The 19,342-nt window shown below is 45.4% G+C and overlaps 1 protein-coding gene across 1 annotated transcript in view; it reads right to left on the bottom strand.

The window, feature by feature from the left end:
- LOC119656194 (patronin) overlaps positions 1–11,304 on the bottom strand; it is a 105,968-nt gene extending 94,664 nt beyond the window's left edge. The window contains exon 1 of the mRNA XM_038062552.1: positions 10,467–11,304. Within this exon, the coding sequence (XP_037918480.1) occupies positions 10,467–10,499 (33 nt within the window). The 5' untranslated portion in view covers positions 10,500–11,304. The remainder of the gene's footprint in view (positions 1–10,466) is intronic.
- Positions 11,305–19,342: the final 8,038 nt, after the last annotated feature.

The raw sequence follows: 19,342 nt of genomic DNA, 5'->3' as shown, positions 1-19,342 counted from the left end.
ATCCAACTACCGCTTCACAATCAGCTTTTTGAGGTCAATGACTAAAATTATCGTTTCACGTAACAATCGACGAAACATCAGATCGTCCGTTTGGCTTGGCAAATAAGGCCCCCAGTAGTAAACGCCACGAAAATTTATAAGAGAACCAAACGGGAATGATTTGCCTATCTGTCCGGCCATTTACCGACCAGCATAACGTATCTTCTTTCGCACTACAAGACATCTGAGTTTATGAAGACAGATATTCCTATGCATGCCTCGAACAAATATTGAATAAAAAATTAATTGGTTCAATTAGCAGAATGTAAATCTGATATTCACCAAAGTTACGAAATACCCACAGCTGATACGAATCGCAGCAAAACCAATCGCAATCAGCTCCCAAGCAGGCAAGGAGAAGAAACGCTAATGTGTTTCTAAGAAGCTGCAATGGCTACCGAAGATGCTGGTCGATTTGGCAATTAGGTGGAAGAACTGCCGAGTTCCGTGCCGACACGGATGGGAAGAGCTTCGAATCTAAATCTGACTTGCCTGAGCTCCTCGCTATATGTATCCACGCTACGATATATTTTATTTGCAATTAAGTGTGATTGGTGGTCGTGGTGGATATGAGGTGGTCAAGTTCATTGCAATCTGAGTTTAGGAGGAGGAAATGTAGTTTTAATGTGCGTTGTGCGCATTTCGCCCATATGAAGTGGTTACCAGATTTACCAGAAAGAAAAACGTCAATGCGAAACGTAGTTAGCAAATTTGTCGTTACGTTTGATGATTAGGGTCGGTCTGGGTACTTTACGATCATTGCTCACTTTTTTTAGGGTTTGTCGTTACCCTCAAATACTGACTTTGACGCTGACTACTCTATACAATTCCTTTTTGAACTTTTTTGAGCGCATACATATTCTACGTCATGGCAAGCATTTGCGGTCTTCACGATACGGTCTAAGATCCTATCCTTGGGTCAGTTAATTGCTATGGTTCCTATACATATCCGAACAGTTCAACGAATCGAGCTAATGGAGGTCATTGCTTTGTCTGCAACCATGAAATTGACTGCTAATGTAGCCGAGATACTGACACGGGCATCCACAATGAAAATTGAGAGTTTTGTATAAGTGTTGGCCAGATTATCACTTTCTGGAATAATTCTGCATATTTCCCCACAAATCTGTTGTTTTTATTAAGGCCGTAAAAACAAACTTGGTGCGGTCAGATCGGAAGAGTTAAATGGTTACGATCGTTTCACACATATACGGTTCCATTCGGTTCAAATAGTTTTCGGTCACAACCTAAAACAAACCGAACTGAATGAAACTTTTTCTAACTAGACAACTTACCATTAAAATTCACTCGTCACGTGGTCAAAACCTAAACTGAACCGTGCGTGTGGAAAAGTCTTGATTGCTTTTTGTTCCCTGCACACGAATTCGAACTGTATTGAAACCTGATTCATGTCATCGGAGCATTCGGTACTATATGGTTTCAATTAGGTACCAAATAGACACCGAATTGAAACCCGAACAGAGTTCCCCATTTGTTGGCAGCCACCGAAACTGAACCTAAAATGCAAATGAACTGAGCCGAATGGAACGTTATACGTCATTTCACGAGCCTTACTCAAAAACATATGTTTCGAAATTATATTTACCGATGATTGATCGAAAATTGCAGAGGTTTTGTTGGGAGTTTAGACAATAGTGTTATCTTGTATTTTGTTGTTGATTTTTGTTTGTCCCTTGAGACCCGGCAGACTAACAATCTAAAATAGGGGCATGATACCACCCAAGAAGTACACCAACAGGATTAATGGCATTTAGCCTACGTTGCCAGACACACACTATCATTCTTGGCCAAAAAAGGAAAATAAGTTCGATTCTTTATTTTCAAGCTGACACATTTACAAACACTTTAGTGTACCCGAACAGGCTGGACACGTACCAGCTTGACAAATTTTAGTTATTAATGTTTTAGGTTATGAACATTTAGTCGTTATTGAGTTGGTAATAATTAATTTGAGTTCGTTAATATTAATTAGGGGTTGATATAGGTTAGTGCTTTAATTCATTATCGTGGTTTGATCATGATGAACAGGATGCGTTTAGGTCCCAGTAAACGAAGTGGCTGGCTGTGTCTTCCATCCAAACTGGATCAAGCCCAAAACCAGAAAGCCGGTAAAAACTTGGCGCACAAACACGCAGAGGCTGCTCGAGAGTCAAAAAGGTAGTTAACACGGTGTGGCTCGGATACTTCTCCATGACTCTATTAACAGCGAACTGTTGGAGCGCCCAGGGGTACAGATAAGACGATGCAGAGAAAAGGGAAAGGGAGAGTAGCAAATGCTGTGCCGCTAAAATGTAAAAGAATCCATATTTGTTATAATCTGCCTCTAGCCTCCTCAAAGAAATATAAAGGTCATCAATCATGCAGACATTGCTGCTCGAGAAGATTTGTTTAATGTTAAAAAACTCATCCGAAGCCGGTCATAATCCTTACACTAGGAAATTATCTGTTCGTTGGTTTCCCTAACCTTGTAAGTGCTACATTTATCCGTCACGGTTAAAATTCCATCTCTGAGTCAAATCATGGTATTAATCTCGGGCGAGCGCAATGCTGACCACGTTGCCTCTTACAGTGTACCGTAACGGTATTGAATGAAGTACTCTAACACACTTCAAGACCCTGATCCATCCATCCATTCTCTACAGTAGTTTTCTTGAATTGCTTTAAGAACATCCCCAGGGGAGGTTTCAACCAATCTGATAGGACCAGACCCCAGAGCCTTACGAGCCTCAGCATGGGCGAGTTCGTTTAGTAAGTACCCCATATGAGCCGGGCACCATTGAATCTTTAGTAACTTAAAAAGGGGTTCAGAAGTAAAGGCATGTATTTCACCTACTAGGCGTTGCGATAGCGCAGTTTGTTTGAATAATTTACAGGTATGGAGAGTCTGTAATGATAGCAACTTTCTCCGCACCCATTCTGAAGGCCACATTGATGGCGTGAAAAATGGTAACAAGTTCAGCAGCCAAAGTTGTACTCACTTTCAAAGAAAAAGGTGAGACATGCGTGCCCTCAGGACAAACTATAGCGCAGGCAGACCCCTCTTTCATGAAAACAGCGTCCGACGCAAGGGCCAGAAAACCGCTTAATTTAAGGCCCTCCACAGCCCTATCACACGCAGCCGCCACATGGGCTACCAGCGCCCCCTCAAGTCATACGACAGGATAGCCTGAAACTTGTTAGAGATTGTGGGAATAACGTTATGAATTACAGTATCGAACAAGCTTCGAAAAGACTTACAGATCAAGGACAGACCACTGTCAGCATCTAGGTTTTGCACCATCAATTAAGAAATTTTAGGATTCCTTTCCTTTAATTTAAGAAGTTCTTTGGCTGCCAAAAGAGGCCTTTTCAAATGGAGAGGCGGCTCTAATATGATATATCAGGTGATCGCACGATCAATTTCTTCGCTGTATACGTACCGCAAACAACAAATGTTTAACAATGCCAACTGGGAAGCAAGGAAAGCGATCGCTGTTAACCCAAGCAGCCTTCTACAAAGAACTGACGTTCGGCGAGAGACATCTGTATCCACATCTGCGACATCGGCGTACACAGAATGCATCAGCGCAACTTCAATGAAGCGGCTTCCTTAGCAAACGATACAACAATGAATGCCTCAGGTCTAAAATCGCCCCCTATGGTTTCGAATCCTGGCTGGCCTTCGAAGATAATGAACGCCACCTGGCGAGAATGCAGACAAAGATAGCGTTCGGAGACTGATCGAAGCACGTTATTGATCACGTCCAAAAAAAGGACAACCGCGAATCGAAAAATTGCGAGACAGACGTTTTCGATAGTATGGCTATGTAATTCACGCTAACCAAAACTCTCTAGTTAAGATTGGCTCGAACATAGAAGTTGATGAGAAACGACCAAGAAGCCGACCGATACACTACCCATCCCAAGTTGCATGATGATTTGAAAGCCTCTCGATTCCATCTGCCCAAAGCCTAAGACCTAGAAAAACTGTGCATCTTATATAGACCCTAGATCAAAAGCTATTAACATTATCAAACAAGAATAAGAAAGATATATTTCCAGATTGTTGAGAAGTAAGTTATCTCAAGGTCGGAGTTTCATCTGTCAACTCCAGAGAAGAAAAATTTGACATTGTCACAGAGAAGACAGTCTCTATCATTGTAGCTTGCGACAGTGAGTCAACTTCTTCACAGTGGGAAGATGAACATCATTTGAAGGATAAATGCAAATCCACTGCCGAGCATACGGGCATATAACAGGAGTTTGTAAAGGTCAGGACAAAAGCCCCCCCCCCAAATCCTGGTCTGCAGATCAATTGATAGTAAGCCAGCAAACTGGTTCCAAACATCTACAATACAAGGGGGGGGGGGGGGATTCAGGAGATTCAGCATAAGAGTTGAACAAAAAACAGACTCAGACAACCAACAGCATCGACAATAAGACCGAATCGCTCTGACGGAGAGACGATGCTCTATACTTTGTGAGGTTGGAAGGGCGTTGTCTATTATGACCCTTTAAAGCTCAACGCAGCAGTTAATACTAGTTATTAACAACAACAATTGAGTGATAGGGACTAACGGGGCAGAGGCAACTCATCAGACGCTGCCTCACCTCTGGCCTGGGAGTAGCGTGACCGTAAGTGGCAATAGATGGAAAACACTCCTATATATATTATATATTCGCAAAAACACGCCAAGGGTGGGAATTATATCCAAGTGAAACCGGCAATAGTTTGAGCCTAAGCTAGGCTAAACCTAAATTATTGTTTAGGATTGCTTGGGTGCCATGCTTCAAACGAGGGATCCGTGGACCAAAAAACGTGAGAGAAAGTTGCTCTCCTTTTGCTCCGGTCCAACATCAAGTGGATGTGGACTATCCTAAACAATAACAATTGAGTGGTTCGACTAGCTCGTTGCTTGAAAAAGGACCAGAACAAAGGCAACACAAGGCTCGCAAGGATCGCATGATTCATTTCTTCACCGTATACGTACCACAGACAAGTCGTTTCGGTGCCCAAAAAGATGTTTTCTGGTAACTACTTGACTCAAAGACCTGCAACGTGCCAATCGTCGACTGTATAAGCATTGCGGTTGACCTTAAGGGCTATGTGGATGAAAAAGCAGAAAATAGTGCCACAGGGGTCCTAGTGGTGTGGCTATGTAGTTCCCGCTGACCAAAACTCACCAGCTAAGCTTAGTCCGAACGTAAAATTCAATGAGAAATAATGACCGAAACAGCGTCGACTTTATAACCTGGATGATGATTTGAGAGCCTCTAGATTCCATGCAGACCAAATCTATGACCGAAAATCTAGACGAGAAATAATTAAAATTATTTAACAGAGGGATATACTCCCAGATTGTTACATAACGGTTTGTTGTCCGCCTTGGTAAAATGGATTGCAACCGCTCATGACCTGATGTGGCAGATGGTGCAAGAAACAAGTGCTGACTAGTTGCTACTCAGCGAGCAGTGCCGAGATAGAGAGTTCACCACCGTGATACGCCAATATATCTGACATTGCTGCCACCTGATTGAGAAAAACTGTCAACCTGCGAATGCGGGGACATGGCCAAGCAGATGGCTTCGCTGGGTTTCGTTGTTCAAAAGTGACTTTCTTCAGCTTTTACCTCACATTGAATGGATTTGTGTTCGATCTGCTCGGCACCGTGGAGAACGACATTCGAAAAGCGGAAGTGAGAGTTCTAGTTGGATAATGCCAAAGCAGTATAGTGAGGCATGGCTTAACCAGATTCACGAGACAAATGAAATCTTGGAGATGGCCACCAGGACAGAACACTTCCCCTTTGACGTGAACTTTGTTATGGGGACCTTAGCACCATCAGTGGAGGATACTATGAGGATTCCTCATGTTCTGAACGGCAAAAACCTACCGAGTGGAATATCAGGAAATCGATATTGGCAAATTTGCCGAGGTTCTCTCAAGGTGGATAAAAGACCCGGAGGAGGACAAAAGAAGACTGCGACTGAATCATTATTGAACAATGACATTGACATTTATCATTGTAGCTTGCGATGTATCGGCACCCAAAAGGAGACTCCGTCATGACAAGTCACCTGTTAAACCCGCCATTCACGTGCAGTTCCGCCTTTCGATTACACCGGAAGAGCCCGCAATGCACCCACCCACCAGTTGAACTGACTGCACCATCGATGTACAGGGAAACCGCAACATCCGTAGTTCAACTCTGGACGTGGAAGGCGTTAAAATGCAAATTTGAGCGTGAGCATTTATAAAAAAGGTTCATTACCGATAAAGATGGCCATAAAAATCTCGCCCAAAACCTAAACAAACATGAAATCTACGCTCACATCCTAAACAAGTATGTCTGGCCGGTTCAGTCAAAACAGACAGACCAAATCTATCCATCGACGTTACGACCGCCGGTCAAATGCGAATTATTCAGGCGAAACTGACAGACAGAGCTGTACGTGGATGGCGGACTTTACAGATGGACGGGTATGCATGCAAGTCTACAGAGGAACTGTTACGGATTTCGGCGGTTTGTACAGCGCGCCCTTAGATCCGGAGAATACAAGAGAGCGAAGAAGGAGCTCCACCTTAAAATCAACAGGCAAAAAGCATGCTGACAGCAGCTAATTAGCGACATTAACAGGAACCCTTGGGAGCTTGAGTATAAGTTTTCAACAAAAACGGTACGCATCGATCACCCTGATCCACGGAAGCAGTGAAAATAGAAGGAATCACTCCAAACTGACACCATCGATGAGAAGAGGATCACTGAGGAATGCCTATATTTTCACTGTAAAGAAACTGGAAGAGGTAGTCTTGTTGATGAAGGACAAAAATGTACCAGGGCTGGATGGTACTCCCAGCAAAATGCTGAAACTTGTATTCTAGTACAAGCCGGACTTACTACTCAGCGCATTCAACGCCTGTTTGACAGCGAGTGTTTTTACATCGGTCTGGAAGGTTGTGAGGGTGGTGTTTATAAGCAAAGGCAAAGGTGATCTCGTGATCCCAGACGTAATCAGCGTACCTCCTCAGAGTACGTTGGACCCAGCGTGGAATTGCTTGACAAGCTCATCAAGCTAAGACTGGCTAACCCAATACATTCTGCGGTAGACTTCTCACCAAAACCATATCGTTTTAGAGCGGGTCGGTCCACAATTAATGCGGTTGAGGAAGTGGTCTAAGCGGTGAAACTGGTTGAGGTACACAATCGCCATTATCAAGAAGTAATGCTCCTCGCAGAGTCGCGGTCTTGAGTCGGCTAATGGCGAATGTCGGCGGCCCTATATCAACTAGGAGACGTCTCCTCATGGGAGCAACGCAGTCCGTCCTTCTCTATGGTGCGGAGGTATGGACTGATGCCCTTGACAAGGAGGTGCATCGTAAACGCCTCGCTCAAGTGCAGAGGCGGGGAGCTTTGCGAGTGGCGTCTGCTTATCGCACCGTTTCCAAACCGGCTATGATGGTGATTGCGGGAGTGATCCCCGTTGCCCTCCTTGCCAAGGAGCGCAAGGATATCTATCGCCGTAAGGGCGAAAACTTAAGAGAACTGGTTGCCCGTGAAGAACGTCAACGCACCCTTAGCGAGTCGCAACTTTCTTGGCAAAATGAGCCAAGGGGCAAGTGGACTGCGCGGCTCATCGACAAATTAGACCCATGGTTGAACAGAACGCACGGTGAGATTGATTACTTCCTTTCCCAACTTCTAAGTGGGCATGGAGGTTTTCAGTCTTACCTGCACAGGGTTGGGAAGGCGCGATCTCCTGATTGTGTGTTCTGCAATAGAGTGGCGGATGACACTGAACACACCTTTTTCTCTTGCGAGAGGTGGGACGGCCTCCGCCAGCAGCTTTATGCAGACACAGGGGAGCTCTCTCCAGACAACATTGTCAGAGAGATGCTGAAAAGCGCTAGCAGTTGGAATCGTATTGCGCATTATGTTCGGGCTCTTCTTACTACGAAGAAGATTGAACTTGGCCGGCAGAGGGATCGGACGGTAAGGGGTTCCCTGAACTAACAACAGCTCCCTTCCTCCCCTCCCCTCCCGTTGGTGAAAGGAATTCCCTGATTTGAAGGCTCCCAAAGCCGGGAGAGCGGGAGGGCTAGCCCAAAGTAATGTGTCAAACGGTTCCAGGCTAGTTCTCTGATGATAGGGAGGTGTTTTGGAGATATGGAGGGATTATTTAAAGGTGCGCACCCTGCTCTACGAGATGATGGAAGGACAGCGCAGAATGAGGTTCAGCGACATATCCTTGGTTCGAAATATTGGAACGTTTAATACGACTTGAGATGCCTGATGAATCGCATTTGGTCGAATACGCCGAGGAAGCTGCTGCGAGTCAACAGATAGAATCCTGTTCGCCTATCGAAGGATCTCGGAGCCAACATTACGGTAGGATAGCAGGAGTTATTCTGATCGCTCTCCATGCTAAAGAGCGGAGGTCTATATATCTCAGAAATGATAGTGCAAATCAGGAAACCGTCACTTGTGAAGAGGGAGAGATCTTACACTCTCAACGCATGGCACTAATGGTAGGAAACAAAACTATGGCAGAAAGCGGTGCTATGGACGAAGAGATTAGGCAAAGAATTTGGGAAACATTTTGCCTTGATTAATGCCTGCAATTTTAGGCCAGAGTAGAGCTCCGATGTTTCAGTTTGGTGGCTAGTGGGGGGCTACTGACGTGTCCAGCGCGAGGAGAGGTCAACTGTAGGATGCATAGAGGAATTGTTGCATGGTGGAATCTATGGATTAACGACCATTGTTAACAAAGTTGGTCTATCTGAAGCGATAGCCATTTCAACTGAAGAAAACCATCTGACGGAATTCGCAGCCTGAAATCTTTTTCAATGTTAGCATTTGACCTCAACTTTGTGTTATATTAGAAGAAAATGCAGGAAAGAATCGAAAAAATATCGTGCCCGTCCTTGAGACGTGGAGTTCAGTCACACGTTCCCATATTATGTGGGATCTTTCAGCGAATTGTGCGTAGATGTGAGCCATTACCTAATGAAAGTGGTTCCCGACCATATTTCTGCATTCGACACTTTGAATCGTATTCGGGCTGACTCGCGAAACAAAGCACTGAAATGTTTGCCATTTTCTGTTCCACCTGACCCGGAACCACTTGTCTCTGGGTCAGCGCCGGCAGATAAATGCGTATTGCACGAATGTGACATTGAGTTGTTAACAGGTTTCTCTCCCGTCAGGGTCACGAAACATTTGTCCGCGGTCAGTCCGGCAGCCGTGAACATGTGAGCAGTGTTTTGATTCAGACGAGCCCGGCAAGGTCACTGAGTGATTAATATTTCGCGTTGCTCTGAACGAGTGAACTCATCACCGCCGTACTCCGCCACCAGCACCCGAAATAGCAAATTGGCGTGGCGCATGTTTTCTGCAGATTGGGACTGAGACGATGACAGCCAAATGCCATGAGAAAAGCGCTCGGACTAGCGTAGAGGGTGGGCTGCGAACAGAATGCCATTCCACCCCCAGCACGCCACAGTCGAATGACATAAGTTGACAAAGGAATGGATTGAGGTCAGGCATGAAATCATCGCAGCATTAGGAGCCCTCGAAATGCTCGCCCTGCCTCCACCGAGACGTGATGATACTTTCAAGTGGATATCGGGAAAATGCTGTTCCGTTGGAGCCCATTAGACCGCGGCGAAGAAGCCCAGAGCGGTAGACGCCAGAGGCAAGTGCATCGACTGCAAGAATGCTTGCGCGGGGTTCAGCGCGGATAGCGGCTCCGAGTCGGACGGTCATATGCGACTACACGTGGATCTGGCGTCTGTTCGCCGCATTCCTGTCCGCCCCTTCCCCCTCGACCGGAAACAGTGCAGCTCGGAACGAGTGCGATTCGCATCTGCGAGATTTCAATCGAATTTAGGGAAATCATCTGTTCGCCTGCTCGCTGGTCAGCGGCAGCTGGCAGCCAACGACTGGCCACTGCATCGCTGGCCAAACGGAAAATTGAATGGATCAAATGAAACCGGCGCGCCGTGAGTCAGAACGAGAGCGTCGACTTTTCGCGGCGAGCGCCGTGGTCAGAGGAAGCAACTCCCATAGAAGAGCCCCAAGGCCCGACCAAAGCGAGCGCTTACGTCACCTGTGAGTTGCCGTACGTAGTCGGGCTGCGAGTGTTTTCGATTTTTTCCATTAGCATTTTCTTTTCGTCATTTCCAATTTGCCGATTTCCGAATGGAGAATGCGATCGTAGGTGGCAGAACCTGGTCACCTACTTGGCTGTGTAGGCAGCGGCCAAGTGCCGACCATCGGGTCGCGCTTGAGTCGGCTGCGGCGCAGAAATGTCGCACAATTTTCAGAAATTGCAACTGGAGCAAAACTGAAGCCTCTGGGGAAACCGCGGCCAAGCCAGGCCGCTTTCCACCGGCCAGGCGGCCGCGAACCGGTCGCGTTTTCACATACCTGCTTGATTTCATGCGTTTCTGCCGACTCCATCGTGGATCAATTGAGTTTTCTCCAACTGCTCGCGATGCTAACTGACTTGGGCTGGCGGTCAGCGGCAGCGCGGGGCAAAGCCGAATTCCAAAGGCCCCACTGCAGCTGGCTGTGGTCGTCGCGACTCCGGCACGGGCACGGTCCACCTGGAACTAGAGCTGAGGATGCTGCCGATCGCTGCTGGCGACTCTTCCTAGGCCTTGGCAGGGCGGCCGCTCGGCCGACCGCGGTGTCACTTCTTGTCACTGGTAATCCAAAAGAGAACGGCCAACGATCATCTTCATTGCACATCTGACTCGATTTCCATCGCGCAATCAATGAAAACTTCACTTTTCAGGTTCCCTGGGCGTACGCTATGCACTTTTCCCGCGGTCCGGATGCCTTTTCCGAATGCCAAGAAAACTCGTTTGTCGTACCCCAAACTGAAATCACCGCACGGAATAACGCCCGACCGAAATGGCCAACGAGAAAATGAAACAACTTTCGAGACGACAGCCACAGACACCTTCGTCGATGTTGTCACCGTCCTACGCAAATGCAATTTTCTTCGGTCGTGCAAGGCTCTCGTGGCAGTGCTGTGTCCGCTGCAATGTCGGTCCTGTTGCAAGCAAGTGTTTTTAATTAAAAAAATCGTTTTTCCTACACGTTTTCACAGCAAATTCACGGCACTTCTTCCCGATTTTTGTGACTCGACTGTATTTCGCACGGCGGCCATATTCTCACTTGTATGCGAGAGCGATGAAGTCGTCGTCGAACTGCACAATAACTGACAGGAATGAGTAATATTCGGTTTTGTTTGGAAGGTGACATGAAGATGGCGCAACGTATGATTAGGAAGTGAGGTCTGTTCCTAGTTGGGGATTAGTGAGCGCTTGATGAACTAAACTCAACAGATGTCACTGGTTTATATCAAATCCTTTTTATTTTGTCGAATATTAACTCCGGAAGCTAAATTTGAATTTGAATTAATTTATGACGAGCTGAACAACTTTAATTGTATTGTTTCGTTTTAAATTAGGCGTGATACAGGAATATTTTCCTGATAATTCATTTCATTTTACTTTTTACTACCTTCGATTGAGATTTACAAGGGAATTTGATAAGGACAATTGAGTTTCAAATATAATTGAATTAGAACAGCAAATAAACATTCAATTCCTTCTACTATTTTTCTAAACGGCATCCGATCCTCAAAAATTAGAGGATAAAAATTTTCTATAGATTTTTTAAGGTACACGTTCGGCATACTTTGCGCTTAGTGTATATTCTGGAACTGAATAAAATCGTCCTTTTTGCTCTGTGAATTGAGGTTTAAGAATACCCTGAAAGTCTTTTCTGCTTGTGGTAAGAGGCGACTAAAACTGGCCGAAATTTGTGGGCTTGCAACCCGCTAATTTTAAAAAGTTATTGTTCCGAAAAGTCAACAACGCCTCCGATAAGCACCTTTGGCTATCGAAAACGAACTATGATTAGTTTCTAGACTGTGCCCAAGCAGCAGTAGTTTAGAAGTTGTCGGAGGACCTCAAAATCCTTCGGAGGGGCGCTGATATCAGCCTGGAAAGGGATCACCATCTGATGGTTGCTTCCTTTTGCTTGCTTTCCTATTGCGCCCGCCACTTTTCGCAGGGTTAGGGAGCTGTGACCCCCTCTGAGTTCAACATCGACCGTTTGTATGACTCAGCTGTCGCCTGACAGTGGGAGAGCTATCTATCACACCCTGCCGCTTCAAATATAATGGTGGGAAACAATTAGGTTGGAGTGAGCCGCGGCAGGTCACCATGTCATCTGGCTCCCCATGAAGGGTGAAGGAAAACGGGGATACTCATCGTGTAGGTGCCAGGATCGGCTCAAGGATAGTCCTTCCCCGTCTATCCCGCGCGTGTTATTTTTCTTTGTGATTTTGTCCCCTCTCTTATTAGTCCATTTGGAAATTTAGCTCCTTTTGTTTTGTATTGAGTTTAGGCAGGTGAATAAAATCTTTGTGTCATCCTGTTCTATATATTATCTCGTGCAGTTGATGTTCACGACTGGCAAACCTGTTAGGGGAGTTTGATTGGTTGACAGTCTTGATGACCACTTCGTAACCGAGTTGGCGCCCAACATGGGGCCAGACTTGTGCATATGTAACATATTACGCGTTCTAACTCCGATACCGAGCGAAATCCCGAGAAGTTCAGCGTAGTGTACATCGTGATAAGAGAGAGTTTGCTGTTGCGCTGGTCAGGTAAGCGGTCATCTGTGCACACAAATGGAGTAAAGCCGCTGGGCTTCACGGTCTTACGGCAGATCGGCTGCTTCCACTCGTATAGAAATCTTGGGAATCCGGGACCATTCCGAGAGATTGCAATAAGGGGATGATCGTCAAGATCCCAAAGAAGAGGACTCGTTTTGAGTGTGACAATTTTAGAGGTATCTATGGGCTCCGTGCCGATGCAAAGATAATAGCTAAAATAATCGTGGAATGCATCAAAGAACATCTCGAAAACTTGATGGACAGAGAGGAGGCTCGTTCCCGCTCCAGATCTTCCTGCTTCGACCTCATCAACACCCTGCGGATCATTTTGGAACAGTGCGCGAAATTTATATCTTCGCTGCACGGGTAAAGTCATAGATAAAATCAGCTTCAATAAGCTATGATAAGAAGGTTATTTGATTCTAATGGACGAAGAAGACCCTGCCCGGAAAGTTTTTTTGTTGGTAGAGTATGTTAATATATTTACCAAGGAGTGTTGTCGGATTACCGACTAAATACTTCTCCGGCATCAGAGATCTAGCTTGGAACCATTTGACACATTAATTCTGGCTAAACCTTCCGCCCTCCCGCCCAAGGGATCTCTTGTTATCCGGTTCTCCACCTGTGGAGCTCAATCTTCTTCGTAAGAAGAAGAGCCCAATTGTAATGCCCAACACGGCTCAGCGCTCCTTAACATCTCTCTGTTGTCTGGAGAGGGTTCCCCTGTGTCTGCTCAAAATTATTGACGAATTTCGCTTCAAAAAGAGAAAAAAAAAACCGCGATCTGTGCCGTCCACCACTTCATAGCAGCATACGGGATCCTGTCTTCCTAGTCTTGCGCAGGTAAGATTGAAAACAATCAACCTCGTCATGATTTCGATTCAACCACGAATCTAAATTGGTGATGAATTGTACCGCCCATTTGTTTCTTGATTCACTTTGTCAAAAAGGTTGACATTCTTTAAGTGTACGTTGACGTCCTTCGCGGTCGACCACTTCCATTGAGCCTTTTTTGTGCATATACGCTCTTGTAGAAGGAGGGCAACGGCATTTCTCCTATAGTCGCCGTCACATCGGGTTCTGAGACAGTGCGATAGGCAAGCGCCACTTGCAAAGCTCCCCGTCTCTGCACTTGGACAAGGAACCTACGATACACTTCCCACTTCCTTGCCAAGAGCACAAGCTTATTTCTTGGCACGATAGAGCAAAACAGATTGCGTTGCACTCATAAGAAGACGTTTTCCAGTAGATGTAGATAGACGTAGATAGTAGATGTAGTTCCCCCATATTCGTCATTAGCCGGTTTAATGTGAAAATTCCAGCTGATGAGTTATCTTCTGCTACTTTGATTTGCTGGAAAAAAACTCATCTTCGAGTTAAGCATCAATCCTAGGTACTTCATCGTAGGTTTTGATCCTGTACTTAACTTCTCGATCGATATGGAACGCAAAACCGGGGTTCCCTTTGTGGTCAAAAAGATTACTTGTTCTTTTCCAACATTAGACTGAAACCACGAGCAGTCCTCCATCCTGGTCCTATCAATATGCCAAACATGCTTTGCACCTGTACAACAGAACCGACCAGGCGCGACTCTTAGCAAACCCTATGCTATCCTGGATTACTACTCGTCGAGATGGGCGGCTGTGTGCCTCAACTGAACCGTATCCACGACCTTCATAACAGCGTCTACCGTGGATCTCCCTGCTCTAAAACTGAACTGGCTTGAGAAAAGGTCCCCGGCAGTACGTATCGCTTCAGCGACTCTACTTCTGATGAGTTTTTGGAGTACTCTCTTTTCCTTGACAAGTATACACAATGGTCCATATGTAGGCAGCAGTTTAAGGTCTCTTTTCCTTTTGTTGATCAGCGCAAACCTTGCTACCTTTCTGCGGCAAGGAAAAACAGCACCCCTCAGGCAAACGTTGAATGAGCCGAGCAGGACGTCTGCTCGATGGAGTTATAGTTTAGTTTATTTAAGGAACTGGCGCCTTCTTATTTTTTTTTAATGAGAGGACTGACTCGTCAAGCTCTTTCATGGTAAAAAGCGGAGAGTCCTGGACGCTTTTCACGCTGTTGTCATCAACTCGTACGGGATATTTAGGAAATAATGCCGTACCGTGCGTTCCATATATTTGGCGTAAAGTGAGGATGGTTCCTGTAGAGCACGATTTTTCCGGGCGAGAAACAAGTCCCCACGTGGACCAGATCTTATCAGCAGCGAGGTTTGTTATTGTTTATCGCACTGGGGAGTCTCATTTTCACTGATCTACACTCTGTCGTTGTGGTACATGCCTCCTCCAGGGTGTTTAAACGTTGTACTGAAATGTGGAGCTTATGGGAATCCAGCCGCAGGTCAAGCCAATACATGGACAATTTGTGACGATTGGGTGTTCTTCCAGGCATGGAAGCTCCGCAGGTTATCAGGTTCATAACTTAATTTACGACAGACTCACCTGTAACGCTACCATCTCTTGAATTGCCCTCCAGTGCAACCCTGCCTGTTCCAAGAGCTTCGACGAATGCCTCGAAGTTTACTTTAGCAAGATCTTACGCCTAGGAAGGCCACCGTGGTGGTACCGCCAAGAAATAGCGTCAACTACTTCAAATGTGATGCATTGGTGCTCACTTGGCGTCAATTCCTGCAGAACTTGATACCCGGCCACCGATGGTACCAGTTATTCTGACGCAAAACTTACGTTGGAGATGTTTCCTTGGTAGCCTGGGTGCCGGGATATTGACATGGATCCGGTGTGTAAAACTACGAGCCCATTTATAAGATTCTTTTCCTTCCGGGGTGTGGATGAGGCATGCTCCATTTAAGCGGCCTGGCATTCATTTCACCTCCAACCAAGATCCGATCCTTCGTTCCCAAAATAGCGTTCTTTACAGCATCAAGTCTGCCTGGAAAATCTGGCATCGTCTCATTTGGCGTGAAATAACGTTACCCTTAATACCGTATACAGATAAATCCATCCTCTTGGCCTTGGGCATGACCGGAAAACGGCTGCCATCCTAAATCCATGTCTGATAAGTTGAGATGCCATGAAATTAGGTCGTTGTTCCGGTACAGCTCGTTGATTAGCACTAGATTAGGTTTTACCTCCGCGTCGAACTATGCTAGCAATTTGTGATTGGTTGCACTCCGGTGCATATTAATTTGTAGAATAAGTATCATAATAGCCGGACCCAGGCCTCAGAGAATGGAACTCCCCTTTTCATTGCAAGTTTTTACTTTGGGACTTACCTGGCCGCACCTTGCCAGAACTTTGATAAGTTGTAGCAGTTGTACCCATAGTCTAAGCACTGGTACCACTGGGGGTTATTGTATTTTTACGGCAACTTTCACCGCAGAAAGTTTCTGGTCTCGAGAATTTATAGAGGTGATACTTATCGGGGCATTGAATACCTTTGGACATTCACGATTGATGACCTCCTCTAATTGACCTTTTCTAGAGAGCACATAGTCTCAAGACTAGAGACCAGAGCCTTCTCTTGTTTGCTGTCTTCGGAGCTAATTCACCGTGAACTCCACCACCCTTCGTGTGGGGTTTGATCTTATATCAGTTCTCGCTGAAGACTTCCGCAAATATCATATTTTGCCCTTTTGTCTAGTCTTCCATCTTTTGCTCGCCTTTCCTTTGATATATATAAATGGGTATAAACCCACCTTATCTTTGGGTAGATGATTTTCTAACGGCGACGCGTGTTGATTCCTTTTACTTTTCTCTATTTTTTTTAAGCCATGGATGAAGCCTTTTTTAGACGTCTGAGTGTAATTATGCCATGTTTCCAACAATTTATTATTTCAAACCCTTTTAGCCGCATCTTCTTCTTTATGCAAGCACGGTCCGTTTGGCGCTTATGGTGTTTTCAGCGGAAAGTGCGCATCCTTTTTTGCTATCCATGTCAATCTGCCTATTTTGCACTGATTTGCTGACGTTCTTCTGGAGGAACAGTCGATTGCGCTGCCACTTAACATAGCTTTTGTCCAAATCCAGCTGCCCAGTTACAGCAATTTTTCCTTGGAATTTCTGGAATTTCCGTCCTTGCACGTTAAAGACTGGCTGATAGCGGATGCCGAAGGAGAAATCATCAGTGATTAACAGCTTGAACTTCGTCATTTGAATGAATCGTCGGTTTCAAAATAGGCCTAGGTTAGGAATTAATAGGAAGCCATTGTTAGGAAGAATGGTCACTTCTAATCTAAAACTAATCTAGAATTGTGGTTAACATTAAATTGGAAGGCGGAGCAAGAACTTACACCCTCTATGGTCTCTATGCCCTTTATACCAAAAGGTTGGGGTAGGCGTGAGAAAATTTATAACGGCAATAATTATGGTAGAAAAAGAAGAAGAAAGTGTGGCGGATCCTGCCTCACGTGGAGCGATAGCGTAGGCCAGGACGTCAGACAGCTTTTAGGGATGTCATTTTGATGGACTTTGACCAAAAACCGGGATATCTCGAGTTCTTTACTAAGGCAGGATTTGGCTGGACATCGGTTTACTGTGTCTACTTTAAGAGATCCATCGATGTACCTATCTATGAGCCATGTGTACGGATAAGGATCTTCAATATATTCGCAAGTCCAGTTCATTGAATGTGGGTCCTGCCTGTTAGATACACTGTTTTTCGAACTTTACTTTTAGGATCAGGGCATTGCAATTGTATGTAGAGAGGGTGAAGTTTCTCACATTGTTTCTCATAATTAATTGCGCAATTTGTATTGTGCCAAATAGTTCCGCAGTTCTTGAAAAACTCAGCTTTGTTTACAGTAAGGCAATGACACAATGTTTGTCAAGAATGAGCTCGAAAATCTTCATGGTATGAGCAGGACCACAGAAAGAGAATTCGGACTCGGGTTGAAAATGAGACGGAAAATGATGCACAGAGTGAAAATTATGCGCGCCCCTCAGCATTCTTAGTTTTCATTGAAATTTCTGTGTCGAGCTCCCAAGAAAACTCTGGGCTCGAACGGAATCTCTGCTTTTCCATTCTTCTCAACTCAGGCCTAGGTTTGGGGTAACAATGGAATCGGGCGGTAATTCGAACATCCTTCGGATTGCCATTCTTTCCCTATATTGGAGCAGTTGTGCTTTCTTGCCAGTTAGATGATGTGCCTCCCCCTCGGACATCACATTGTCGTGGTGGGGAGCCTGTGGTAGTTTAGTACTACACTAAGGGTGTCCAAAAACCCATGAAGATGGAAACAAAGGATTGTAATTCTTCAAGTTGTAAGAAGTCAGAGACTTCGAATCCACCTGCGACTTTGAGAAATCAGGTGGTGGCCGAGGCACAGAGAAATCTGTGGAAGTTTCCACTTCAGTGGAAAACCTACACACGGTGTTTATGGCGCGATCTGCCAGAAAAGATATTACAGTAACTCCCTAAATGAGAGGACCTGGAAAGCTGACTATGGTCGGCCTGACGGTGACACCGTTGCCTAGCTCTTCCAAAAAACGGGAGAGGGAGGCTCAGCAGAAGAAAACTTCAGCCACAAAGGAAAAGGGATTACAGGCTTGCCTGTCAGAACCTTCTCCTCATTACAAGATGGACACGCATCATCTTAAAGAATGCCCACACGCTTTTCGTCAGGATAGATTTTGCAGTATGTCTGTCTGGTTCTGACATGAAAAGTTTGATGTGTTTAGCAGCATTAAAGCTCAGTCATCTGCCATTATGGGAAGCTAGTTTCCAGTTTTTAATAGCAGCATTAACCAATGCTACTGACACCCTAATTGCTGGTTCTGGTATGGACATGGGAGAAACTGGACATTTTTTTGCTATAGCATCCGAGATTTCATTTCCCTCTACACCACAATGACCGGGTATCCAGAGTAATTCCACCATATTGAATTTAGAAACACGATTTTTGAGGTGATCAAAGGACTCCTCAACGCCCACAATGCAGCTTAACTATCGCTACAGATTGCGATGCGCCTGCCCTGCAACCGCTCGTTAATCATACAGGTTGCCGCCCTCAGGATCGCATACACTTCAGTCTGCAAGGCCATATTATATTGTCCGAAGCGAAAAGCCCATTTCTCGTTTTTATTCGAGAGGTAGACTCCTGTTCCAGATCCCTATTCTGTTTTTGAACCATTGCTGTATGAAAACGTCAATATATACCAGCACACATTTTTCTGGTTCATCTCAGTTTTCTCTACGTTTCAAGATATCCCTAAAAGCTGTCTGGCGTCCTGACCTACGCCATCGCTCCATCTTAGGCAGGGTCTGCCTCGTTTTCTTTTTCTACCATAAATATTGCCCTTATAGACTTTCCGGGCTGGATCATCCTCATCCATACGGATTAAGTGACCCGTCCACCGTAACCTATTGAGCCGGATTTTATCCACAACCGGACGATCATGGTACCGCTCATAGATTTTGTCGTTATGTAGGCTACGGAATCGTCCATCCTCATGTAGGGGGCGGCCAAGAGTTCGCAATTAGTCTTGCTAAGAACCCAAGTTTCCGAGGAATACATGAGGACTGACAAGATCATATTCTTGTACAGTTAGAGCTTTGACCCTTTGGTGAGACGTTTCGATCGGAACAGTTTTTGTAAGCTGAAATAGGCTCTGTTGGCTGACAACAACCGTGCGCGGATTTC

The sequence above is a fragment of the Hermetia illucens genome, chromosome 4 (genome assembly GCF_905115235.1).
Source record: "Hermetia illucens chromosome 4, iHerIll2.2.curated.20191125, whole genome shotgun sequence".
Classification (NCBI taxonomy): domain Eukaryota; kingdom Metazoa; phylum Arthropoda; class Insecta; order Diptera; family Stratiomyidae; genus Hermetia; species Hermetia illucens.
This window is presented reverse-complemented; position numbering and strand designations above follow the sequence as displayed.